Raw genomic sequence first — 26,568 nt, 5'->3', positions numbered from 1 at the left:
CTCGCACCCCACAGCTCCCGGCCCTTCCTCTCCCCCCAGACGGCTCCCCGGGGAGGCAGCTGGCCCTTGAGAACAAGCCAGCAAGGCCATTTCCAGAGCAGCGGGAGATACTGCAATCAGGGGCTACAGTTCACCTGCCCCTCCTGTTACACTGGTTGGTTCAAGCCCTCTCACAAGCCTATCTGAGGCCAACTTCCTGTGACATTCCTCTGGTCGAGCTCTAGGGACCAACTTCCCTTCCCAGTCACAGCTCCCCCCGACCCACCCCTGCACCGATGCTGCTGGGAGACCCCTCTGCACCAGCTCTATTCTGGAATCTGTTCTGCTTCCCCACGCAGGGGCTCCAGGACCCAGGGAAGGGAACGGACGTTAGAGCAAGGGGAGAGAACCACAGGATAGACCGAGGAGCCCCCACAGGACGCCTGCCGGGGGCTCGGGCAGGGCTCCTTAACTCCTGCCCGGCCTACGACTGGCTTCGCTGTTGCTTTTTAGATAAAAAAAAGGCAGAAGCGCAGAACTCGGTCTGCCCTTCCCAATCTCGTGGTCACACACTCCAACCAACACTCACAATTTCAAGGGGAGAGACAGTCCCAGGAGAAAAGCGACCACGGTGAGGTCTGTCAGTCTGGCTACTGTGATGGGGATTTCACTCTCATAAAAATCTCTTGTCAAAACATCCCATGCCACAGCACTGTATATTTTTAGTTTTTATATGCTATTCCCTAATAAAACTTATTTTTGCCAGTTCATTTATACCCAAAGTGTACTTAATACGGACACCTGAGAGAAACTTACTGTGTTTCGAACGACGCTTTCACTTCCTTCAGTTATCATCAAAGAAGCAGCCACAAGGACGTCACGTAAACTGCTCGTTTATTAGCACTGGTACTGGGAAAGAACACTCCCGTAAACGTGCGGAGCTGCAGGGAGGTGACGGGGGGCTCCGGCGTGCGAACGCGGCCCTCACTTCTTCCACTCGCTCCTGTCGTAGTCCCACTTGGCTGAGAAGCCCTGGATCGGGGCCACCTTCATGTCGAGCATCCTCTTGGTCTGCTTGGCCACCCACTCCTCCTCGAAGGTGTGCGGGACGGGGCCGTACACTGCAGTCCAAAACAACTTCGTGAGGCAACGCTGTCCTGACCAGGCGTTTCCAAGCCAACGCGCTACACGGGGGAGGCCTTCCCCCATCTCACTGGCAACCCGAGCAGCACAGTCATCTGCCACTTGACAGCCACACACAGGCGAACACACTGATTTCGAATCCTGGGCACTGACAACTCAGTATTTCCAAATTATTCCTTCGTTTGTAAAAGCAAGCAATAAAATACTTAAGCTAAAAGCAGAGCGTCCTCTCTCCAGGATACAGACAATGGGTCTACAGGCAAGCACAGAGCACAAACAGAACGAAAGGTGACGCGGGGGAAGAGCAGAGGGTCACAGGTCTGTCACCGACCCGCGTCCACAGGCAGGCCACAAACACAGGATCACACCTGCTCAGCACGGGAAGATACCTGCTCGGCTGGACAGAGAGAACGCAGGACAGGCAGCACCAGAACAAGCACACAGGCAGCGCAACGCTGGCCGGGCGGAAACTGCTAGGTCCGAAGACCCAGAACTCTGGTTACTGAGCTGCAGTCCCCGACGGCAGAAGCAGCCCTTGACGCGTAAACGTTCCCTTCTCCTTGAGCTAACCTCCACTACTCCTTCTTCTGACAACTGACTGGCGAGCAGAGAAAGCACTACTGGATACGTGGCGGGCCGCACAAAGGAAGCCGTTCGTGACCGAGCGTGGCCCGCTCAGAATAAAGCAGACTCTGCTTACACCACTTCTGTTCACGCGAGCCAGTCTCTCAAACCCGGTACACAAGCTGGGGATGGAGCCCAGGACGGAAGCGCCGATTCTGTGTGGAGGCCCCATGGCCCACTCTTGGGCACCGAAAGATGCAGCCGTTCCGGGTACACGGCCCCTTCTCTCCCCGCCACTCACCGTACAGCTTCTCCCAGATGAGGAGGAGACCAGTGAAGCCGATGAAGAGCATGGCTGCGCCCACAACCGTCTTCCACTCGTTTGTGCTCCTGTTCATTTCTGCGAAGCTCTCCTTGAACTTGAGGCGGTACACTAGGGACAGAAAGGACAGCGCTGCAGGCGCAGAGGGCCATGGGGACCGACAGCCCCTCCGCAGCGCGGGGCTCCATCACTCCTCCCCACAACACGGGGGCGGCAAACATACAGCTAGGAACACAACACAGGCCTGAGGCCCGGACGCACCCACGCACACGTAAGGGGGAAGGAAGGAGATGCATGAAGTTATGGAGTTTACTCTGGGCACAAAAAGGCAGTGAAATTCCTTCTCCTTTAGATTAAGGTTTAAGGGTCTTTTTAAGCCCATAATACTTTCATGCCTCTTTCCTACCTGACAGCGAAATTTCGCTGATCTTCCATCAATAATTTACAGCCAACCCAGTCCCACCCAGGGAGGCCCCGAGAAGCTACTCTCATACGCTAAGCCCTCCGCAGAGCCCTGCATCCTTGTTCCTGCTCCTCCCCGGGGGCGCTGGAGCCAACAAGCCTGGACAAAGGGGCCTGGGCCCTGGACAGCCCCACAGAGCCACAGGAACCCACCCTCCCCAGCACGCTGCGCTCTGAGCAGCAGCCCAGGACCAGAATTCTCGGCCAACGCAAGCTGCCCTTGCTTCCCTTCAATACCCACATTCCACTTTCTCATCGATGGAGAGGCTGCTCCAGGAGGCCTTCTCCTTCTCCTTCAAGGCTTTCTGGCTGGCAGAAAGGCTCCTGACGTGGGCCACATCGGGCAAGGGGTAGTCACGCCGGTCGACGTAATTCGGGAGAGCATAGTCTTCACTCTTCACAACACTTCCTAAAACATGCATTGGATAAATATTTGAAAATTCACATGGGTTCAGAGTTACAAACAGGGCGGTGCTTCTAAAAACCAAAGTAAGTACGTGTATGTGCACCCTGAAAACTTCAGTTACCCCAGGGGCTGTGGCCACCATTCCAAATAGCCACAGGACTGTCATGTGCAACAGGGAGCAGGCCTGTCCCGAGGGGCCCAGACGGCACAGTGAGGCTGGCAGATGGGTAACAGCAGCGCTCTTCATCACAGCAAAACAAAAACCTGCCAGGGGCCTCGCTAACAAGGCGGCACTTCCAGCAACGACCAGTGTTCATGTAGAGCTCAGAGGGGCGCTCAGGTTCCCTGGACTGGACTGCAGGCCGGACTAAGTGCAGGCCCTTCTGCAAGGGACTCCAACTAACAGGGAAGAACAAAAACAATATACAACTCATGAAAAGGGCTTCCCTGGTGGCGCAGCGGTTGAGAGTCCGCCTGCCGATGCGGGGGACACGGGTTCGTGCCCCGGTCCGGGAAGATCCCACATGCCGCGGAGCGGCTGGGCCCGTGAGCCATGGCCGCTGAGCCTGCGCGTCCGGAGCCTGTGCTCCGCCACGGGAGAGGCCACAGCAGTGAGAGGCCTGCGTACCGTAAAAAACAAAAAAAAAATCTCATGAAAGAAACAAGGTTCAAAGTTCAGAAAGAAAGATGTATGAAAAGCTGGTTACTGCACCCCTGCTTATTACAGCAGAGTACCAAACAACCTGTGTCCAACCAAGGACGCACTAAGAAGCTGTGCTCCTTAGAAACACGCCATCATGGAGCCATTTGGCCTGTTCAACAACGGTTCACCAAGCACCTACTGTATGCCAAGCGTGGCTCCAACCTGGGGTGATCAGTGAACAACGCAAACATTCCTGCCTACCAGTGTCAACGTGCTAGAAGTGGGAATCAAACAATAAACTACAGAGCATGTTGGGAAATGAGAGATCTGGAAAAAAAAGAAAAAGGCAAGCAGAGGAAGGGAACCAGTGGTACATGCATGGCAGGAAACAAGTTACAACAGTACAATGAATGACAGAGATCCATGTGCCCAAAATGGAAAGACAACTGTGTACCCGCCAAGTCACAGAACACTATCAGGGTTATGTTTTCTTTTTAAAAAGCTATGTTACATGTAGATACTCACAGGTATGTGTAACTAAACACACAAAACCCCTGGCAAGTTAAACCCAAGCTGTTATCAGTGGAAAGAGGAGAGGACAAAAATGATGATTCTGCTCAAAAAGTGAGAAATTTTAGTGCCTTCACGTGGGTGTGTCCCCATGTATTCTTCCAGTAGAGAGGAAAAAAGTTCAGACAGCAGGGAAAAAAAGGAATAGCTTCAATTTTATTTAGGGTTTTCCCTCTGCAAAAAGCTGTGTTCAATTCTACCCTACATCTGCAAGAAAATGTTGTGTTCCAAACTGATTTAGAGGTATGAAGTCCTGCAAAAATGCTTCACCTCTATTTAGCTTAGTCCCAATGATTAAAATCTCCCAAACACGTTAACAGTAGTGAAATAAAACCTTGAGTCTTAAAACAGTAAAGTTTCTCTAGGTGCGTATCTGTGACTTGCAAATGCCTAGCGTACTTATATATTTATACCCGACCTTATCCCAAAAGGATGTGAGATGAAAATGGCTAGAATTACCTTCCAATTTAAAAACTCTCAAAATGATGAGTGGAGTACAAAGCACTCAGGTTACACATGAGTTATTAAAAATAGATGCTAACTGGGGTCATGAGAATGTTCTACAATTGACTGCGTGATAATGGCACAACTCAGTGAATGAACTAAAAAAACGACTCAAGTGCACCCTTTAGTGGGGGAATGTGTTATGTAAATTCCATCTCAATAAAGCTGTTACAAAGACGTAAATGCTCATAACCTTCAAGCACTCTAAGCATGAAATTGCACTTTCTAGAACAAGAATGGCCAATCCGTGCTCTCAGGGCTGCCAAGGGCTCTTCAGCAGTTTGGGCCTGGTCCCCAGTAAGTGGGGGCGGGGAGGGGAGTGCGGAGCACAGACACGTAAAGGTTAACACACCAAGCATTCCTGTTAAAGAGAGAAAAGCAAAGACGTTGCATTCTAGTGCATGTTTTAGCATGTGTATCCTCAAACTGGATGGATTTTGGGGAGCCTCTGCTGAGGCAATCTGGTGAATCTAAGCTCCCCTCTCAATCAGACGTGTCACCACACAAATATCCGAACTTCCCACAAGGGCTACCAATGGCGCTCCAGACTGTGCTATTTTATGTGGGGAACCGGTTCATGTATTCGTGTGCGACTTGTACAACTAAAACTTTAAAATTAAAGGACGCGACTTGTCTAATGGACTGCACTTCTCTCCACCTGCCTACCGTGTGCTGGAGACGCGGCAATGAACAAGCCCGGTAAGGTCCCTGGCCTCCAAAGCTGGTGCTCTAGAAGCAGACGACACTCAAACTACCCCAAATCCACAGTCTCTACGGAAGCACAAAGCAAGGTAAGGCAGGACAGGTGGTCAGGAAAGGCTGTTCTAAAACAACACCTGCACGGAGGGTGATGATTCGAAAGAAGCAACCGTCCACACCTGTGGAGCTGAGGCAGGAGGGGGCCGCGCGGGGCATCTGGGGAACAGCACACCCGTGCGGGCTGGGAGCCTGAGCCCACAGGAAGGGCTGGTGTGGGCTGCTCTCTGCCGCTCTGGGTCTGACATGACAAGACCAGAGAGGCTGGGCGCTGTTCGTACTCCAGGCACAAGAAGCCAGCAGGGGCTTCAAGAAGGGACTGACTAGATCCGACCTCCTCTGCCTAACGCAATACCCTAAGAATAAGTCACGGCCAGTGCCACCGAGGGAGGTTTGAGTGGACTTCTTACAGAAGATCCGAACGACCAAAGGGACATGAAAGAACTCCTGGGGGTGACGGAAGTATTGTATGTCCTGACAGAGGTCATTGTTACACAACTGTGTGAGTGTACCTAAATCCATAGAAACATAACACCTAGAAAAGATAAATTTTCCTTTCTGTAAATTATACTACCAACTAAACTAAGCAAACAAACTAAAAGCTAAGGAAATACATTAGCAAAACCAAAATGGAAACAAAATGTAATTTCTCTCCTACGTGACTTGCCAGGCTTTTAGTGAAGCAGTGCTTCTTTCTGCGTGTATTAACTAAACAACTAATTTTTTTCATTACCTAGTCATTTAAATTACATATTTCAATAATACTCTTACTAATATGACCTGTTTTAGAGTCTATGTCCATCGTGTTACCCTGAGCAATACCAGCAATATAGAGAAACGTAAGACAACAGTACTGCCAATTAAAGGACACAATTTTAAGGAAAAATTCACACACAAAGCAACTCAGGCAACAGCTTTTGAGCCCCTGGATACATAAGCCTTGCTCTCTGACTTTATCACCCACCACTCAAGCCTTGCCCTCGACCCCTCAGTAACACAACCTGCCATGCTGACTTGCATTTCCTCCTTCTGCTTGTTCTCCCTCCGACTGGAATGCTGTGAGGTTAAAGCTACTAGCCCTTCAGCAGAGCAAGGCCTCTCCTCTAGAAGCCTCCCCTGTACCCCAGAGGCCAGGCTAAATGTTCCTCCTCAGGGTCCATCTCTTACTGAAACGCTGCCTTCATGTATCTTCCCTCTCCAGACTGCAAACATCCTTGGGGAATGATTTCATATCTCATATTCTTTTATTCTAAGTGCCTAACAGTGACAAGTACAAAGAAGTGCTTGATAAATGCAAAACTAACCTCGCTATGTGCCAGGCACTGCACTAAGCTGTTTACATATATTTCAGGTGAGAAAACAGATTCCTAAACTTGAGTAACTAGTCCAAGGTAGAAATGAGATTGAACCCAGTTCAGGCGAGGAACTCCAAGCTCCTTCCCTTCCATTGTCCCAATAATGTAAACCATGTTCAAGGTAAGTGGCTGGGAGTTTTGTCGGAGGGAGAGAGTGTTAAAGTCAGGTATAGTGGGGATCTCTTAAAAGGGGTGGAACTTGAACTTGAACCTGAAAATATGGGAAGGGAAGGAAAAGGGGGAAAATACCAGTCTAAGCAAAGACTCAGACCAGAATTCAATATGATTCATAAATAACTCTCTAATCTAGAAGTATGACCCATTAACATATTTATACCTCCCCTCAAGTTCCTCAACAGCGTGATCAGGATCTTAGCCATCTCAGCCCTCTGTGTTTGAAACTCCAGCACAGGGCCTTAAACAGAGCAGAGCAAAAAGAAAAGTTACACTTACCGTGTGCCCGTACACACACCGAAGTGGAAATTGCTCGCTTGCCAATTAGGCTAAATACTCTGGTAGCCAACATTCTGAAAGACAAAAACGTACCTTCCCTATGAATAAGCGTAAACACCTATTAGGAATGATTCCTTTTTGCCCCAATGCATTTTGGAAGTCAATGCAATTCTTTTCTCTTCTTCTCCCCACTAACATAACTGATCCCTTCTTCATTACTGACTCTGAATTCACAAATTAACCTAGGATGAGATTTTTTTTTCTCAGCAGTCAGCACGTCTTAACGGAGCTTCATTATAAACCAAGCACCATATGTATGCACTTAAGGCAATTCGGAGAAAACTGGGTTTTTGGGTTATTTTGCATATCGTTTCTCTGCTTTTGTCTTTTAAACATTAGCTTTCTTACAAAGCAAAGAGAAAAATATTTTTAAAGGAGACTCTGGAAAAGCTAGAATGTGCTATGATGGGCTCCATTGTTCAGAGAAAAAAAGTCAACAGTTCAAAGGGACGGTGGCACGCACTGCATTCATTATTTGGTTTAAGACCTAATGTGTGCACAAGACAGGAAGGGGAAACCCGGGAGAAAGGCTGCAAACAGGGCCCTGGGCCACTTCCAAACCCTGCAGGACAACGAATGACCTGGATGACCCCCCTCTCACCTGGGCCTTCACTGAATCATGCCTAGCTCCCCTACCTCCCCCTCCCTTAAAACTGGACGTTTCAGGGAACCCCACCGATGACGAAAAGGATGCCAAACGCATTCAGAAAATACCCATTACGGGCAGAAGCATGACAATCAGGGCTGAACTCGTTCCCGTTTCCCTTGTTTTCTCCACCTGCCTGGCCCGCGCGTGGGCGGACGCCGAACGCCTGCCCCTGAGCCCCGTTACACCCGGGGCAGTGGCGCAGCACCGTCTGAAGGGGTGGCCGGGAGCCCGCAAAGCGACCTGCCCTAGGGTGCGCGCCCGCGGCCAGCGGACGCTCCAAGGTCAGAGCCGAAGCCAGCCCGCGGCCGCGGCAGCGCAGGCAAGGACCGGCCGATGCTTCTGGGAGGCACAGAGACCGCCACCGGGCAGCTCCGGAGCCCGGAGCCCCCGCCAGCCGGCCTCAATGTCACCGGGACCGGAGGCCCAGCGCCGGTTCCTGCTGGCGCCGCGCGGCGCGCACGCAGGCCCGGCGGCTCCCTGCGCCCGACCCTCACCAGCCTCGCGACGCAGACCGGTCGCCGGCCGCCTCACCTGCCGCCGGCCAGCCGCTGCTCACCTTGCCAGCCAACGACCGCCCTCTACGCCCCGGGTACTCACGACCGGAAGAGAGCGAGGCCGCGCCGCGGAGCACCACGGGATCAAGGAGGACCCCACCCCGCGGCGACCGCACAGGAGGTCACAGGACCGGAAGTCGGGGGGAGCCGCGAACGTCGTAAAACGCAGGGCCGGGCTGCTTTCCGGCGGCCGCTGGGAGACAGCTTTTCGGCGGCGCCCGGCGAGAGGCGTGAGGGGAGACTGACGTGAGCTCATCGGTCTCTCCCGGGGGGAAGCCGGCGTCGAGAGGAGCCGAGGCCGAGCGGGGCCTGGCCTGTGGAGGCCTTCGCCAGCCGCGGGGCCGCGCCAGGTAGCCGCCGCCTCGTCCCACTTCTCCCCCGAGGCGCCGCACGGCCGGGCAGCGGATCTAGGCCTCGGCCAGCGCCGGGCCTCCGGGGCCCTCCCGGGCTCAGCATGCCCGGGGTGAAGCTGACCACCCAGGCCTACTGCAAGATGGTGCTGCACGGCGCCAAGTACCCGCACTGCGCCGTCAACGGACTGCTGGTGGCCGAGAAGCAGAAGCCGCGCAAGGAGCACCTTCCTCTGGGCGGCCCGGGTGCCCACCACACCCTCTTCGTGGACTGTATACCCCTCTTCCACGGCACCCTGGCCCTCGCCCCCATGCTGGAGGTGGCCCTCACCCTGGTAAGCGCGGGAAGGGTCCTGCCACGGAATCAGCAGGGCAGGAGACCGCCTGGCGATCAGCTTCCGAGCAGTCCCAGCTGGAAGCTCCCAGTGGTCCAGCCGGAGTCTAGACCCACCCCCGAGGTAGCCGTGACCACGAACGCACGACCCGCAACGGCGCATAGGCCTTTGCCTGTACTTAGCAAGGCCCCGCAGATGGCAGCTCGTAGTGGCAGCGGCCGCAGGAGCGATCTTAACCGTCCTGGGTGTTTTTAGACGCTTTAGGCGACGAATAATGCATTAATTTTCTCACACCGGTATCCTTTATAGAAACAAGCCGTCGTTAACTGAGCGATGATTTGACAGCGTTTGTATTTGGGATTTTGAGTCACGAGAAGTTTTGATACTGCGGTTTGGCTTTTGCGCACCTTCGCGGGGCCGGATCCGTGTCTGCCGTGGGTGTAAAGGCTGCGGTTCTTCCGACGTTAGTGCCCCGGACCCCGAGGGTGGAGGCACGTTTAGAGGCAGCGTTGGCCTCACGGGCACTGCGGCCCGAGAATGCGCCTGAGCGCTTTGTAAGGGAAGCTCGTCTGTCCTCCTTAGTGACATCTAGAATGCACCCGTGGTTTTAAAAGCTAAAACCCGCAGATGGCAGGTTTGTGGAATTTAAAAGCCGGAGCAGACATACCTTCCAGCCCGCACACTTCTGTGGGTCTGCTCACGACTGGTCGGTCTATTGAAGTACAGTGAGAAAAGATGTGGCATAGGGATAGACTGGCTGGTCATTGAATCCTAGGCAGTGCTTGTTGAGGTATGGTGTCCCATAAAGGAAAAAAGACCACCGATAAATTTGAGTTGAAACCTTAGGGAAAAATAAACTGTAGACTCAGACTTGCCTGGCTTGAGGTGCAGTTTTTCATATACATATAAACTATGATACTAAAAAAAATTAGTTGATTATGCAAAAACTAGTTAAGTTTGAGAAGGTGTAGCTAGAAGTCCTTTCTGTATACCTCCCAACAAGTAAAATGAATCCATTTTGTAATTTACCTAATTATGACACCCATGTAAAGTCTTGGCGAGCAGAAAGTATCTTTAGACAAACGGTCCTCGCCTAAGCTTACTGGGCACATCTTTGAATGCCTCTTAAACTGAGTCATTGTCTGAATTTCTTCATATCATCTTGGGGCAGGAGATAGATAAGAAGTAAATGATATTTATAAAATCAACCATTTTAGCTCCTGAAGAAATAGCTTGTCAGTACCAATACATCCCTAGGGTGTGCATGTGTCTGTTACTTCAAGTCTTCTCAACCACCTGTCTTGATTATTTTGTTATCAAGGGAATTGCGCGGCGATTGGATACGTGAAGTGCATTCCCTTTCGGGAACTAGATCAACCAGTAGCATCAATGCAGGATTATTCAGTTGTCCAGTGGTGTCAGGCCTGTGCTGGGGGAGGGATATGCCTATGGATCAAACACTGCACCTGCTTCGCAGTTGAACTTGTACCAAGCGGACAAGTACAGTAGCGAAGCATAAGTGCCGTATGAGGAGTTGAGCAGAAAGTGGGGAAGGTTCACGTAACCCAGCCTTCCTTCAGGGGATGCAGGAAAACCGCTCAAGGCAGAGGGAGTAGCTTGTGCAAAGACCGGGAGAAAATGGGGGGAGGGGTATTTCGGGAGGAGCTAGAGTGTAGAGTATAAAGCGACCTGGCATGGAGAGAGGTGAGCAGTGGGCAGATTTCATTGTAGAGGACCTTGCAGATCACACAGCGGAGTTTGGGCTCCATCATGAGGACAGGGAAGCCACTGGAGGAGAGTTGCATGGTCACATTTGTGTCTTGGAGTGATTGCCCCAGCCTGCAGCAAAGAGGATGTTGGAAACGGGAGTATATATAATACTAGAGGCAGAGAGGTGGCCTAAACTAAGTGCACTGTGGAAGCAGAGAAGACAGACCAGAGAGAGCCAGGAGGGAGAATCCACAGCATTCCGTGACTAATCGTGTGGGGACATAGGGAAAAGGAAGCAAGGGTGACACACCTCTATTTCTGACTTAAGCATCAGAAGGACAGTGGCACCATTCATTGAGGGAAAATGACCTAGGGTTGACGACTGAAAAATGGGTCTGAAACTCAGAAGATGGGTGGGCTGGAGACGTAGATGGGGGACCAGTAGCTTCCCAATGACTTTTGAAACCATGAGAGCAGGTCCTATTGGCTGGGACTATGTGCAATGAGTAGAGAGCCATGGACAGAAACCTGAGGAACTCCAGTTTCTATGGGGTGGGTGGAAGGAAGGAAGTCAGCAGACTAACCAAGGTGGAGCCAGGGTGGGTAGGAGGAAAAGGTGTGTTGCTTTATCCCTAGAAAATCCTATCAGAAATAAAGAGCATCTTAAAGGCAAACCTGAGCCTCACTTGGAATTGTCAAAATAGGATTAATTCTTTTCATCCTTAAGTAAGCTCTACAGAGTTAAAGGGTTATGTTCCTATTACAAGATATAAATGCAATACTTGAACGAATTAAATATACCAACTGTAAGCAGCTGCATTCGGAGTCGCCTTTACGTGAATTTTCCCCAAGGATTAGGGCTGTGTCCACCGTTTACCTGGGGAGGGAAGATGCCCAGAGGGGCCCTTGACTCTTAAGGCAGGCCCACTGCCACAGCTTGTTAAGGGGCACTGCTTGAGGCCTTGTTCTGACCCTGTTCCCCCTGCATCACTGCACGCTGCACTCCAGACTCGCCTTCCAGCATGTCCCCAAATGTGCCCTTCAGTGTTTGTGTCTGCTGTCCAGCAAAATTAAGTGCAAACTAGATTCTCTGCGCTTAGCTTTTCAAACAGTAGAAACTAACAGCCAACGTTTTATCCTTGCCAAGCAGTGGTGGTTTGTGCTTACTTTTCTTCTATTGATCAAAACTTTGAATCATAGACTCAGAATTTGAAAAATACGAGAAAGATGTCAACTGAGTACAAATTAAATAACTTTCAAAATAAAGTTATAAAGGAAAATTTGCAGTTTGAGTCCATCCACAAATTTTGTATTACAATTAAGATATTTAAGTTTATATCATTCAGCTTGTGACTTAGCAACTTTATAACCTGAAGGCAGTGAAAAAATCTCCGTGTATGGAGCCATGGTTTATCAGCTATAGAAGATGCAGTTTTAATAAAGCATGTAACTCCATGAAACTGTGTAAACGAGGCCTCATTCTCGCAGCTTGTTTCTATTCAGGGAGTTTCGTATCGAGTTATTTTTGATAAGTGGGAAAGACTGACTTGATATGCAGTCCATCAAAGGGCAGCCTCAGATTCCTTTGCAAGGCTTTTCATTATAATTTTCCATTAAAAAAAATCCTTGCATTTCTGGGTGCTTTCTATTTTTTTTTTTAAAGTACTTATGCCTGTTAATTTATCCTTATAACCCTTTGACGTAGGTAGTGATGGAATTATTTCTAAAAGCAAAAATCCATAAAATGTCAGTAGGGAAATGAGCATAAACCTGCTGTCTCCCTAAGCCCTCTTTGCCCTTTTCCCCGGTCGGTGGCTTCCTGGTGCCGTGGACCTGCTCTGCATTACATTCTGCTCCAGGACTTCCTTCTTTGCCGGTTGGTCTAGTCACCGTGACTTGGGTCTAGAATTCTTTCTGCTGCCTCCACACGTGCCTTCTCTACTCATCTGCACAGGCTGCTGCCCCTCTGGCTTTTGGCTCAGCCCCCTGCTTCCTCCTGCCCCTTTTTCTCTCCAGAACATAAACGTGCTGGCCTGGGAGAGGGAAGCTGGCTGCTCTGGGTTCTCCTTTCAGTTCTTGCCCTTGACCTTCACCCTCTGTCCCCATGCCATTTACCTCCAGAGCTTTTCCTCCTTGGAGCCAGCTCCTTTCCTGCCAGAGGAGGATCAGCAGCCGACTTGAGAAGGAGCTTTTCTTCTCGTGAAACTAACAAGCCCTCTACTTTTAGAAGCCAGGGCCTGCTCATTGCTGCAGACAGGGAGGCTTGTAAGTGGCAAACACGGGAGCAGCGCCCTGCTGGGGGTGGCTCTTATCAGCTCCCTGCCTCGCCTACTTCATGGCTGTTACATAGCCACCTGAGGTGGTGCTGGTGCTTTGAAAATTACAAGGTGCCTCATACGTGCAAATGTTAGCGAGATTGCTGAGAGAAGCTGCTTTCTTTGTGCAGTCTAACTGGGAACGGATGAGTTGGGCCCAGGGCCTTCAGTTGTTCTCCTATGTGTCTGGAATGGAACGAGCCTGAAAGGGCATTGAACAGAGGGTGGCAGACTTATGCCAAGGTGAAAGTGTCCTTCTTTCCCTCTGAAAACTAAAAGAAACTACATAAGCAAATGCAGGATTTGGACCCTGTGTTCAGAGTCACTTGACGAGTTTCAGAGTGTTGTCCTGAACCTGTTCATTTTGATCGTTCACAAGATGCATCACGGGAGTAGGGCATCTTAGCAGCAAGGTGAGGAAGATGGAAGCGGATTCGTTGAGAACAGCGGTCAGACAGCTTCTCAGTTCTTTTGCCTTGTGCGGCCCCACTTGGGAGGGAGCGAGTTGCCATTTGGGCTGACTTCAGGATTCTGAGGGCCCTCAAGAGCTGCCTGCCCCACCCCCACCCTCCCAACTGTCCACACTGCTCGCGTCCTCCCACACCCTGACTCTTACTGCCCGCCGGGTCACTCTCACCGATGAGGTCTGGTTCTACTGAAACTTGTTTATGCCCCCTCTGTGGGCTCTGATGGCCAGTTCTCCATTCCTCAACTGTGGGCCACTTGTGTCTGAATCTGGACAGCTGCGGACAGGCTGTGCGTGCCTGTCAACAGGCATCCAGACTTAACTTGGTCGTTCTTTTTTGAATCATTGAAAGGTTTCTAAAGCCAAGCCAGAGCTTTTGTGCCTGGTTCACTTTGGGGACAGCCTCTTCAAAGAGTTCTACTAGGGAGATCCCTGGTGGTCTAGTGGTTAGGACTTAGCACTTTCAGTGCCTGGGCCCAGGTTCAATCCCTGGTCAGGGAACTAAGATCCCGCAAGCCATGCAGCATTGCCAAAAAAACAAAACAAAAGGGCTTCCCTGGTGGCGCAAAGGATAAGAATCTGCCTGCTAATGCAGGGGACACGGGTTCGAGCCCTGGTCCAAGAAGATCCCACATGCCGCAGAGCAACTAAGCCCGTGCGCCCCAGCTACTAAGCCTGCGCTCTAGAGCCCGCGAGCCACAACTACTGAGCCTGCGAGCCACAACTACTGAGCCTGCGAGCCACAACTACTGAAGCCCGCGTGCCTAGAGCCCGTGCTCCGCAACAAGAGAAACCACCACAATGAGAAGCCCACGCACCGCAACGAAGAGTAGCCCCGCTCCCCGCAACTAGAGGAAGCCCGCACACAGCAACAAAGAACCAGTGCAGCCAAAAATAAATTAAATAAATAAAATTTTTTAAAAAAGAGTTCTACTAGAAGTTCAAGGTCCTGACATTATTTTTCTGCTGGAATTTGGTTAGGCCCTTGGAGTTTTACATACAGGAATTCACCCCTCGTTAGGTAAAGTGTAAGTTGAGGTGTGCATTGTGTGTGTCACAAGAATCATCCTTCATGTCAAGTGACTCCTCTGCTCTCTGAGTGCAGGTATAAGGTGCCACCATGTGTTTGCTAAGGATAGAGTCCTGAACCGATACCTTCAGCCCAGGAAAGGGATCTGGGAGAGCTTAGACTGCTCACTAAAGACTGCTGTGGGAGTCCCTGGTGGCGTAGTGGTTAGGAATCTGGGCTTTCACTGCTGTGGCGCGGGTTGATCCCTGGTCAGGGAACTGAGATCCCGCAAGCTCATGGCCATGAGCTTGGCGCAGCATGGCCATAAAAAAGGACTACTGCTGGGGATGGTCAGGATAGCAGCAGCAGAAAATAATTATCTTATATTAAACGTAGCTGTGGTGGGCCAAAAAATGGCCCCCCAAGATGTCCACACCTCAATCCTTGGAACCTGTGAACGTGTAACCTTACGTGGTAAAACGGACTGCAAATGAGATGAAGTTAAGGATCTTGAGACGTGGCGATTATCCTAGATTGTCTGATGGACCCAGTGTCATCACAAGGGTCCTCGTAAGAGGCAGCAGGGTAAGAGTCAGAGAGAAGAGTTGTGACAGAAGCAGAGGTCAGAGTGGTACAGCCACCAGCCACACCTAGGGTGACCCCTAGGTGTCGGGAAAGGCAAGGAACGAATTCTCCCCTAGAGCCTCCAGAAGGAATCAGCCCAGCGGACCCATTTTAGACTTCTGACCCGTAAGATAAATTTGTGTTGTATTAAGCCACTAAGTTTTTGTGACTTGTTACAAGGGCATTAGGAAGCCAGGACAGTAGCCAAACTTGGGATACCATCTGTAGTTGTGACTCTGGCTATAAGAACAGCCCACACCACAGGGCTGGGAGAGGGGCACCCAAGTGGGCAGGGGTGAGGGTCACCTCAAGTGAGGATACACTCAAGAGACCAGTCTTTGATCAGAAACAAAGGCTGAGAGGGCTACACTAAAGGATGGGCTAACTTATGGGTTTGAGTTCAGGGAATGGGACCAAATGCCAAATTTTAGAACAGGGCTATGCCCTTTGATACCACATAGAGATACATTTAGAAAGAAATGAAAGAATTTGCTGCTGTAAGCAGCAAGAGAGAGTTTCTAGAACTCATTCCTTGAAGAGGTGATAGAAACAAAATATAAGTAATTGTGGAATAATTTGCATCAAAGTTACAGTGAAAGAGCCGTTATAAATATTTTGTAGACATGGCTCTCGTCTTTTGAGTGGATGACCAAAACGTCTAATTCGTTCACTGAGCCCTGGTTTTGGCCAAATGTGGTAATTTGTGAGCTCTTAGGAAGCCAGAATTATTATTCTAATCCTTGTGTGAGCGAGGGAACCTTGGTCTGTAACCATTCTGTAATGTCTGCTTTTAGTCATAAAGGAGACTGTTGGAGACCCAAAACAGAACTTGAGAAAAAGAGCAGTAGAGCTATGTTTAAAAAAGGAAAAAAATAAGAAAGAAAAGAAAAACATTTTTAACCAGTTACCTTGAAAAACTCGAGGATCAATTTTATCTCTTCTTTTGCAGACTGAGGATAGAATTTACAGCAGTGTATTATTAAAATTCCATTATGGCAAAACAGGATGACCTTTTGTTGCTTTTAATAATAGCATTAGACCTGCAGGATGCTAAATCTGATGAGAGAAGAGTGGCATTATAAAACAAAAAACTTTAAAAATCCGCTGCCATGCTCCCATTTAAAAACATGCCACAGAGAAGGGTGTGCGCGTGCACGCGCGTGCCTGTTTGCCCCGCATCCCGGCATGATGGATTTTTCGTGGTGTGTTGCTAGGAATACGGAGATACGGTATTAAAGCAGGTGGCTTTGAAACAGACTTACATTCCCAGGCTGGCTGTGCTAGCTGGCTGTGCAAACTTAGGCCCTGTCCGAGCTTTTTAGTTTGCTTATCTGTGAAGGATTGATTTAAGGCTTATTCAAGCCCCAGAATGCCTCAGTGCTTCATAATGTCAGAGAAGGTGGGTAACTCTGGTCTCACCTCACCCGCGGCACTGCACCCATTTAATATGTGTCTGCACTGGGGCCTTCTGCTGGGACTGGGGGAGGAGGTCATTCCTCATGTCCAGCCCCACCCTTCCCAGTCATTACAGGGTCCTCCTCTGTGGGAAGACACCCCACCTCAGTGAGAGTTGGAGCCCAGGCTCTTCTTTGCTTTCTCTGGCCTCACGTGGACTGTGGAAAGCAAATTGGGGTGACCTTCTTTCCCCTGAACACCCATTTCATTCTTGTTTTTTTGTTTTGTTTTGTTTTGTTTTGGCGGTCCTGCTCGGCTTGCAGGATCTCAGTTCCCCAGTCAGGGATTGAACCTGGGCCACAGCAGTGACAGCCTGGAATCCTCACCACTAGGCCACCAGGGAACTCCCCCATTTCATTCTTATAGGGAGGAGGATACAGGGCTTATATCTGACTTGTCCCAGCATCCGGGGGGGGGGGTTCCCTCTGTTTATTGAGACTTGACATTTAAGGGAAAATCATTCACCTTTTCTTCCCAAATTTTGTTCTTCTTTCAGATTGATTCATGGTGCAAAGATAATAGCTATGTGATTGCTGGTTATTATCAAGCTAACGAGCGAGTAAAGGATGCCAGGTATGTCCATGCAAAACCCCTCTGTGGTCTGAAAGAATGATACTGTGAGGGAGATGATCTCTGCTACACGTTTTGACCTCTGTGGTCTCAGGATGCAAAATCTGTTAGAACCCCTCTGGGCCCTCCTTGCTTGTTTATAATATTCCAGGGGGACTGTGGTATGGGTAATTCCAAACAACAGTAATTCTAAACTTTAGTAATTCTAAACATTTATATTAACGTTCTGTTCTGTATCTTCTTTATTTTGCTTGAAGGGAATTCATATAATGAAAGCAACAGTCCAGGGCCTCCTGTTTCTATCCCCACTCAGCTGTGTCTTGCTTCCCATTCCCAAGGTGGGAATGATGTGGGGCATAGTGTTAGGAAAGAACTCCGCTCTTTTGGGGGGTTAAAAAAAGAGTAACTTGTAGGTGTGGTGCTCTTAAGGTCTGATACTTTGATGAAAATGCGGTGTTTGCTGCTTCTTTCATGTTAGGTTCCAGTTTCTTTTATCCGGCTATTTGCACCCACTGTGATTCTCACTAATGAGCAAAGCTGAGGTCTTTGCTTTATTTCTGCGTCAAAGTCCCAGCAGAAAAACACTTGACACCCTGTAGTTAGGATAATTTGTGGAGGACTTAATAAGGCGGTTGTTTCCAGAGGTGTGAACGGTATGTAAGAGAACTCAGGAGAGGGGGTGCAGTCACCTGGAGCTGGTGACAAAAGCTGGTACCTGCACTGCCAGAAGGGGTGAGGGGGGTTGGGTCAAGACGTCCCGCCCGAGGATAGAGTGCCCTCTGGTCGAGGGGTACGACCAGCAGCCAGCCTGATGGGACCTCACAGGCCGAGTCCCAGAGGAATCAGCACCCTGACCAGCCGAAAGCCAGAGGCAGAAGCCAGGGTGCCCTCGCACGCTTCCCTCACGTGGCCAGGCAGCCTGGGACGCGGTGAAGGACCCCAGACCGAAGTGTCTCCTGGAGTCACATCCACTTGCCCAGCAAAGGCAAGAAGAGGCTGGACTCACAGCGTTAGGGCCATAATACAATAAGCTGATGAAACACTTCAGGGATGGAAGCCGTTTTGCCCTAGAGGACTGGGCCCAGTCGGGACTCAGAGGGAGACAGGGTCACGGGCGCAGACTCCTGTGAAAGCCTCTGTGTGGGCCACGGCGCAGGGGCGCCCTCCGAAGCCTGGCTCCCACGCTCTTCCCGCCCGCTGCCGGTCGGGCTCTCTCTCAGGTGCATCTCTTGTTGACCACGCCTTCCTCTTGAGCCCCCCTGCCTCCCGGGTCCTGATGAGCTGGGGGTATTCATGGCCTGTTCATGGCCGGTGTCAGTCTTGGTCTTTGTTACACGAAAGAGGCTGCAGGGCACAAAGAGCCTGTCCCGGGCCAAGCTCTGCGCTGAGCCAAGCTGGACTCTTGGCCTTGCCCTCGAGTTGCTGGATTGAACACAAAAGGCACCGAAACCTAGGCCTGTGGTGCAGGCCCCCAGGCCCCATGCCGGGAGGGCGGTACAGAGGGCTGTCCAGCAGTAGCAGGCAGGCATTGAGTCCATTGCTGTGACCAGAGGGGCCCCCGGGGAGGGGTGTCGTTTGAACTGGATGCTTGCACGTGGCAGGGTCCTGTCACGTGCAGACGTGGAGAGCAGAGGGAAGAGTGCGGAGCGGGGACAGCGTGATGCAGACACCAGGTGGAAACCGGCAGGAGTGTGGGGCGCACGCACAGAGGGGGCGCCAGCAGGTGAGGGCACCCTGACGGCTGTGAGGCATTTCTCTCTTTTGTAAGCAGCGGGGAGCTGTCCTTGGAAGGTTTCCCTGTCCCGCAGCTGTTCTCGCAGGAAGGAGAGGAGACCGGGCCAGAGGGGATGGCGCTGGCTTCCTTCCTCCCCCGCCCCCAGACGCGCCCGCACAGGCTCTCCCCTCCGCTGCCTCACTTGGCTCATGGCCTCTTCATCGTCCTGCCTCTCTTCGGACCTCATTGCAGCCCAGCCTAGAATCATCTTGCTCAGACACCACTTTCATGCTCTTCACACCTTCTAGAATTTCCCAGGTCCTTCACCTGCTCTGCTCAGGAGGTCTTCATTCTCCCACTGAAGCCAGTGTCTAAGTGCCTACCAGCCATTGGTGAGATCTGTAGAGAGTGTGGTGGGCGGTGAGACAAGTGTGTCCAGTAACCCTCTGGATCCCTTCTGACCCCGTGAGCCTCGGCCATACTCCGGGATCTAATCCACCCCCGCAGCGTGTTTGGAGTAAACCTCCAGTCACTACCACTGTGCCTGGCCTGGGGCTTTCGTGGTGTCATCCTTTCGAATCCTCACAAGGGCACTCAGCTGAAGAAACTCCAGCCAGAGACGCTCGCTGCACCAAAGCCACACAGCCAGGAAACTCAGAAGCTGGGATCACGCTGACTTCCTTCTTCGGTACCGTTTGCTTCTACCTAGAAAACCTTCCCTTCTCTCTTCAGCCTCACCTAGCTAAAATTTTGCTCCTCTTTCAGAAACATCAGCTGATTCACATCGTCTCACAGCATAAGCTTTGGAGCCAGGTTAGACTTGCATTCAAGTCCTCAGTGACTTACTGATTCACCACTTTGGCCTCAGTGGTCCTGTCTGTAAAATGGAGCTAAAGAGTTCATCCCTCGGAGAGTGGTAGTGAGGAGGGCAGAGCGAAGCCACGTGCAGCGTGCTTATTAACTTTGTGTTTGATTCCAAGTAGAGGCCGGTCCTGTTACTAGTCCTGAGATTACCTTTTTTAAAAAAGGATCATTCAGTCACTGTTTTAATCAGAGAAAAAGAACTATAAGGTGTTTGTAACTAAAAGAACTGTAAGGTGTTTGTAACCTAAAAACTTCAGGTTATCCCATCAAGTTTCATTTGATCATTTCATAATTGCTGGAGCTTTGCTTCATGATAAACATTTCATGAGGGGTAGATTTCAGTACCAGGTCCAGTGCCTTGGCCTGAGGTAGAAGCTCAGTAAAGAGCTTTTAGATGTAAATGTGAGCTCTCAGTCACAGGTAGATGCCTAGTCTTGTGTGGCTTGGGAAGGGGGAGTGGCAAGCGGCTTCCTTCTCCAGGGTCCCCGCCGTTGTGTTTGGCAGCCGACTGTTCACAGGAACAAGGACTTGCGCAGCCTGTTGGAAACAAAGTACTGACCTGACTGTCACAACGTGACAGTCTGACATTAGGAGTGGAGCAGGTCGGTGTTAGAGACTAAGTGTGAAATACAAATAAGAGGTAAACAAAATTGGCAGTTCTTTGAAAACCTTTGGCAACTCATTAACTATTGGAAGTTTTAAGTTGTTTCAGAAGAACACGTGTTAAGTGTGAGTTTGGGGGCACCTGAAATGAAACATAATAAATGTTTCTCGATCCCCTTCCTAATAAAAGTCACCAAGCACTGTGATAATCATAAACGTTAGGATAATAGTATTTTGCCAGTTTCTTTGTGGCAAATGCTCCTGGGGAGAAGATCACGCTCTCAGCAAACGCTGGCTTCGTTTCCCTTCGCACGTAAGGTGTGAGTGAGCGAGGACCCGCAGAGACTCGGAGCGCGGTGCGCCTTCTCCGCAGTGGGCGGGTGAGTCAGCAGGTCCCGCTACGCCTGTGAAGCGCTGCCTTCACTTTGAGGGCCTTCCGGGGTGACCTGAGGGACAAGAATCCCTGAGGCCCTTTCTCTATGAAACTGTTTTTTTGTTTCATTTTTCTTAACACGATACTGCAGGTAAATAATCACACATCTCTATACATTCTCAATTTTAAAAGTGAAAATAGCATAATTAGATAAACTTATTCTTATAAAGCATTGAACCAGCTTTTTTCACCTCAATCACAAAGAAACGATCGTAATTGTGTAGTGTGTTTCTTTATGGCTCTGTCCCTGCTTCGGAAAGCTGAGACTCTAGTTGTGCAGGAAAAAAAGATGCGGAAAAAGACAACTGCATACCAAGGCTTAAGTGTTCAGAGAGGGGGCTGATGGACCTCATCTGGGGCAGCTGGCAAGACGTCCCAGAGAGGATGGTGTTTTCTGGGCATTAAAGATGGAGGGAATTGAGTAAGCAGAGGTGGGCGCCGAAGGGCATTCCAGACCGGGAAAGGTCTGAGCGGGAGGAGGGGCGTGTGAGGAGGAGACGCGCAGACAGTTCCCTGGGATGCAAGGCACACAGCGTTGCTCCGGGGGTGGGAACGGTAGCTGGTCCCGTGGCGAGAGCGGCTGGGTCTGCCAGCCTGAGCACGGGGGGCTTTTATCTTCTAAGAAGAGCCTGGAAATTGAGACCGGTGAGGAGGCAGTTTTAGAAACGCATGCCTCTGGTGACAGGCTGAAGGGGGCGGGCGGCAGGGAGAATGAAGGAGGCAAAGGGGAGGCGCCTGGAGCGGGGCTGGAAAGAAGTGGGAAAGGTCACCTCAGCCAGAGAAACTGGGAACAAGGCGGCCTGCCCGCCTCGGACTCCAGCCGCCCCGGATTCCAGCCGCGGGGCCTTGGGAGCCTGGCAGGCGGTGGGGAGGCTTCGGGGTGCTGGCCCTCCGGGGTGAGGGTGCAGACGCCAGCCTGCACGGCATAGTGAGGAAATGGAGCGACAGGGACAGGATCGTCAGCTTACTAAAGAGGTTGAAGAAATATGGTTGAAAGCGAGAAGAGAAGTTGGACCGTGGCTGGACAGAACCGGTTAATTTTCTTGTCCTAAAAAGGAAAAGACTCAGATTTGACATCAGAGCTGGGCTGGTTATGGGGGAAGGGAGCTAAGTAAGGCCCCGAGGGGGAGGTCAGAGTGGATGGGCCTGCGGGCGGGAGGAGGGGGCGCAGGGACGCGTGAGACCCGCTCTCCAAGTCACCCTATTGACGTAAGGTGGAAAGTTGCCATTTATCAAGGTTGCGGTGGGCGCAGGGCCAGAGCCAGCCAGGGAAGGCTCACGAGCACTGAGAAGATCTGGAATGGCTTAGGAATTTTTAAAACTAAAAAAAAGGAAAAGCAACTGACCCCATTCCAGCGGCTGAGGGCGAAGATGGAGGAGGTGGGCCCTGGAGGCTGCTGGCCTGGGGCAGCTCTCAGCAGCACCGTTGTCGCAGGCCCTGGGTGGCGCTCTCCCCCGGGGTCCAGGGAGCCTTTCCATTTAGAAGACACCCTCTCAGGACCCCCTCCCAGGGCTTCCTGCTGGGGGAAGGGCCCCACATGGCCCACGCAGCATTCCCCATCTTCACCAGTCACTGCAGGGGGAACGCAGTCACCAGAAGCTACTTAAGCGGGCGGGTGTAACAAGCTCGGGCAGCTTACTGGTGCCCTTGGTCTCTGTATCATTGCTCTCCACTCTGCCTTAGGCAGACAGTGTTGAACGGCGTTAACTAGAATGCGGTAACCTCGCTGGTTCTTCTCTCACAGTCCAAACCAGGTTGCAGAAAAGGTGGCCTCCAGAATCGCCGAGGGCTTCAGCGACACGGCTCTCATCATGGTAAGTCGCTCTCGCTCGCTCCGGAGTCTTCTGTGTGCGGGTGGCTTCTGAGCGTCCTCTTGCTGACGTGGAGCTCTATCTGTGGATGTCAGCGGTTTTCCTTCCTGCGGGTACTTCATCGGACCGTGGCCCCCTTTTGCAGTCTGCTCCCAACCGCACGCCACTGCTGTCCCGGCGCACGGAGTTCCAGGGGTGGGGGTCGTTCCACTTCAGCATGTCTCACAGCGGGGTCCCCATGGCAGCACCACCACCACCACCTGGGAATTTGTTAGAAATGCAGATTCTAGGGGCCTAGCAGTCTGTGTTTCAGTAAGCTTCCAGATGATTCTCAGGCACGCTCAAGTGTGAGAACTGTTGGATTACGTTAGCTGGCACGGCTGAGGGAGCAGGGGAGGGAACCAGGGAGGGGAGTAGCTCTCCTCAAGAGCCTGTACACCTCAGTTCAGGTGGGATTCTAACAGGGAAGGCAGAAGTAAAGTTCGGAAGCTTCACGTTTGTGAAAAAGCGGTAAGGTACTTAGTGTTTCTCCGGTATGACACAGTGCACCTGGGCCGTGCTCTCGTGGTGTCATGCGCTGTGAGGTGGGGTTTCGGCCACGGGCAGTGTTGACACTGGTCCTGGGAGAGCCACGAGGAAGGGCCTGCGGACTTGCAGCAGAAGTGCTGGCTCTGTTCACGAGCATGTCCTTTGTCTCGTTGCAGGTAGACAACACTAAGTTCACGATGGACTGCGTGGTACCCACAATCCATGTGTACGAACACCACGAAAACAAATGGCGCTGCCGAGACCCTCACTAGTGAGTGCCCCGTTCCCGGGATGGCCCACGTGCCACGTGTGCTGGTGCCATTCCGGGCACCCAGCTCCCACAGGAAAGCGTTTTTAAGTTAGCGTCTTCCCCAGAGGAGTGTGCAGACCTCACACAGAAGTCATGCATGTTCCTCGACCCCTGGAGGACTGAGGCCTACAGGGTTTCCGAGCAGTCAGGACAACCTGAGTGTCACTCGAGGGTCTTCCCACCCCAACCCCAGGGCACCCCTCCCCAAGCCACACCCTCTTTCCAGGCATTTGGCTCGGTTTATTTGTAATCAGTCATCTACTTCCAGCTTTTTCAGAATTTCATGTGGAGGGTGAGTCTTTCACGTTTCAGATTCCTTACGTACATCTTCATGTGTTTAAACGTACGTGTTTGCTAGTGTTCAGTATTGTCTTCCTTTATACCACTCTGCATGTGGCTGGTTTCCTGTTTACTCTATTGAAAAGCCGCCGGTTTTCATTAAGAGGCTGATTTCTCCTGTTTCACCTCGTAGCGATTACTGTGAAGACTGGCCAGAGGCCCAGAGGATCTCGGCATCACTCCTGGAAAGCCGGTCCTATGAAGCGCTCGTGGATTTTGATAATCACCTGGATGACATTCGGAATGACTGGACAAACCCAGAGATCAATAAAGCTGTTCTGCACCTGTGTTAGGGAGGGATCTCAGTGACTGGCCTCTGGGCATTTCCGCTACACTGAAGGAGAAAAGCTATTTTTAAATGTAAATAAAATCTCTCATAGCCCGTGTGGAAAGCTGACAGTTTTCAGAAGTGGCATGTGCCTTGCAAGAGGGCACAGTGTCCCATCAGTCGTCTTTCTAATGCAGAGCCTTGAGAACAGGCACAGACTGTCCCACCTGACCATCCCTGTGGAGTCCTTCCCAGTTGTACGTTGCTATAATTCTTTAAATCAAAGCTATTTCTGCTTGTCCGAGATTGTTCCTATTAAACGATTTTAACCTTTTATAATCTGGAGAGAATACTTTTTTTTTTTTTTTTTTTTTGCAGTACGTGGGCCTCTCACTGTTGTGCCCTCTCCCGTTGCGGAGCACAGGCTCCGGACGCGCAGGCTCAGCGGCCATGGCTCACGGGCCCAGCCGCTCCACGGCATGTGGGATCTTCCCAGACCGGGGCACGAACCTGTGTCCCCTGCATCGGCAGGCGGACTCTCAACCACTGCGCCACCAGGGAAGCCCTGGAGAGAATACTTTTTAAGGCTTATGAACTATCTTTAAAAAAAAAAAAAAAAAAAGGCCCAGATCTTATACCCAAATGAGAGTGCGTGTGAGTTTTCATCCTGTTTGAGTTAATATCATCCAGACCTGGGATTGGGCAGGCACGTAGCGTGCGGGTGCCGAGCAGTTTCTGAGAGCTGTGTGCTGGTGTCAGCAGCTACGAACAGCACGCCCCCGCCCCCCGCCCCCCCCGCTACTGTCAGGCTTCCGTAGCTGCCACGACTCTACACGTGGGAATAATGCCACAGTTTCCAGAGAAACCTTCATCATTAAGGGTAAAAACAAACATTGTTGGGAAGGCAGCTTGGGTGGGAGCACAGTGTAATAATCCTCAGCCAGAAAGCTTGTAAACCTGTGGAACCAAAGGAAAAGTGGAACCATGCTAAGATTATCTTAAAGAGGCAGGAATCGGTCCTGACTCCTGACTGACTTGCGTGATTGTCCAAATGGTTCTAATTTATGTCTTCAAAACAATTATTTTTTTTGTATTTGAAGCAACAAAAGCAGAACAAAACTTAGGGTCCCGGAGTTTTATACTGCACTGTCTGTAATCATTATACTTGAAACAATCAGTCAAGCTTTTTAACCCAGTCGTAGGAAACTGATGGGGAAACTTTATGGTTCCATTACTTCTTTTTCTTTTTTACATGAATTATTTCACGCAGAGTTCAGAGAACTGTACCTTCGCTACTGTCTTTTTTTGGACTACATGAAGGAAATTTGTAACAATCGGATAATCTATTGAAAAGGTTTATGACACAGCATTCACTATTTTCTCTTAATAAGTAGGAAACATTTCAGCATTGCTTACAATAGATGTGCTTTATCTAGTCCACCAGATTTTCTCTTCTTTCTTCAAATCCCGCTCGCCCTTGGCTTTTTAAGCTGACTTTAAATCACGTGGGGAAGACAAATGAAGGGGTGATGGATGCATCGGTACACTTTATCTTTTCACTGTCCTCGACTTAGACGCCAGGGCCAGCACAAGTGGAATGCAGTGCACAGTCTCGTCCCAGATGGGTCTGTATTTGTTTCGAAAAAGAAAGAGTTATCTCCAGCATTTACCACAGAAAAGGCTGTCTTGGGACTTCCCTGGTGGCGCAATGGTTAAGAATCCGCCTGCCAATGCAGGGGACAAGGATTCGATCCCTGGTCTGGGAGGATACCACATGCTGGGGAGCAACTGAGTCCGTGCGCCACAACTACTGAGCCTGCACTCTAGAGCCCGCGAGCCACAGCTACCGAAGCCCGCGCGCCTAGAGCCCGTGCTCCACAACAAGAGAAGCCACCGCTATGAGAAGCCCGCGCACCGCAACGAGGAGTAGCCCCGCTCGCCGCAACTAGAGAAAGCCCGTGCGCAGCAACGAAGACCCAACGCCGCCAAAAATAAATAAATAAATAAATAAAAATAAAATGAAAAAGAAAAGGCTCTCTTTTCCTGGGATTAAAATGAACGTGTGCTACCTCCAGGTCAAGGTCAAGGGGAACTGGCAGAGCGGTTTGGAACAAAAGGTGTGGCCAAGGCTAGTTTTGGAGGCATTGCAAGGATAGTCTTATTTCCCCTCATTTTCACCTCTTTGTGGAATTCTTGTTCCTGTTGCCCCCACCTTCCCAGGAACATGTGCCGTTCTCCAGTCTGGATTTCAGCCTAGAACCAGGCGCCCCGTCCATGGCTGAGTCGGGCTTATGTTTTCAAAAGAAAGCATATTAAATACTCTAAAGGGAGGAACGTATCTGTGAAAAAAACAAAAACAGATTCCAGAGTGCAGATAACTGGTCCTGGATGCTTGTAAAGACAGCAGAAGCCTCTGAGGGGAGCCCCAGGCCCTGGGCTGGGC

The 26,568-nt window shown here is 50.9% G+C and overlaps 2 protein-coding genes across 3 annotated transcripts; one reads left to right on the top strand and one right to left on the bottom strand.

Annotated features, from left to right (window-relative positions):
• Positions 1-856: 856 nt before the first annotated feature.
• Positions 857-8,541, bottom strand: COX4I1 (cytochrome c oxidase subunit 4I1). 2 transcript variants are annotated; one of them, XM_082677174.1, is made up of 5 exons: positions 8,398-8,541; positions 7,158-7,231; positions 2,712-2,879; positions 1,988-2,119; positions 857-1,100 (listed from the first exon to the last, which is right to left on the bottom strand). In XM_082677174.1, exons 2-5 carry the CDS (start codon positions 7,228-7,230, stop codon positions 964-966), a joined length of 510 nt encoding a protein of 169 aa, XP_082533300.1. In that variant the 5' UTR covers position 7,231; positions 8,398-8,541; the 3' UTR covers positions 857-963. The 2 variants fall into 2 exon arrangements, with proteins under 2 accessions (XP_082533300.1, XP_082533301.1); XM_082677175.1 differs by having other exon boundaries at positions 8,423-8,537.
• A 126-nt stretch (positions 8,542-8,667) lies between these two features.
• EMC8 (ER membrane protein complex subunit 8) lies at positions 8,668-24,766 on the top strand. Its single transcript, XM_082677928.1, has 5 exons — positions 8,668-9,105; positions 17,181-17,257; positions 22,614-22,683; positions 23,385-23,479; positions 23,991-24,766. The coding sequence occupies exons 1-5, from the start codon at positions 8,875-8,877 to the stop codon at positions 24,148-24,150; spliced, it is 633 nt and encodes a 210-aa protein (XP_082534054.1). The 5' UTR covers positions 8,668-8,874; the 3' UTR covers positions 24,151-24,766.
• Positions 24,767-26,568: the final 1,802 nt, after the last annotated feature.

The sequence above is a fragment of the Grampus griseus genome, assembly GCF_964374135.1.
Source record: "Grampus griseus genome assembly, chromosome: 19".
Lineage (NCBI taxonomy): Eukaryota > Metazoa > Chordata > Mammalia > Artiodactyla > Delphinidae > Grampus > Grampus griseus.
This window is presented reverse-complemented; position numbering and strand designations above follow the sequence as displayed.

What these genes read in the sequence shown, in the direction of transcription:
- EMC8 (XM_082677928.1), top strand. Translation starts at nt 8,875, where the DNA reads ATGCCCGGGGTGAAGCTGACCACCCAGGCCTACTGCAAGATGGTGCTG. An exon ending in TGGAGGTGGCCCTCACCCTG is followed by an intron (nt 9,106 to 17,180) that starts GTAAGCGCGGGA and finishes TTCTTCTTTCAG; the next exon opens with ATTGATTCATGGTGCAAAGA. An exon ending in GAGCGAGTAAAGGATGCCAG is followed by an intron (nt 17,258 to 22,613) that starts GTATGTCCATGC and finishes CTTCTCTCACAG; the next exon opens with TCCAAACCAGGTTGCAGAAA.
- COX4I1 (XM_082677174.1), bottom strand. Translation starts at nt 7,230, where the DNA reads ATGTTGGCTACCAGAGTATTTAGCCTAATTGGCAAGCGAGCAATTTCC. An exon ending in GGTGTGTGTACGGGCACACG is followed by an intron (nt 2,880 to 7,157) that starts GTAAGTGTAACT and finishes TGCATGTTTTAG; the next exon opens with GAAGTGTTGTGAAGAGTGAA. An exon ending in CATCGATGAGAAAGTGGAAT is followed by an intron (nt 2,120 to 2,711) that starts GTGGGTATTGAA and finishes TTCTGTCCCTAG; the next exon opens with TGTACCGCCTCAAGTTCAAG.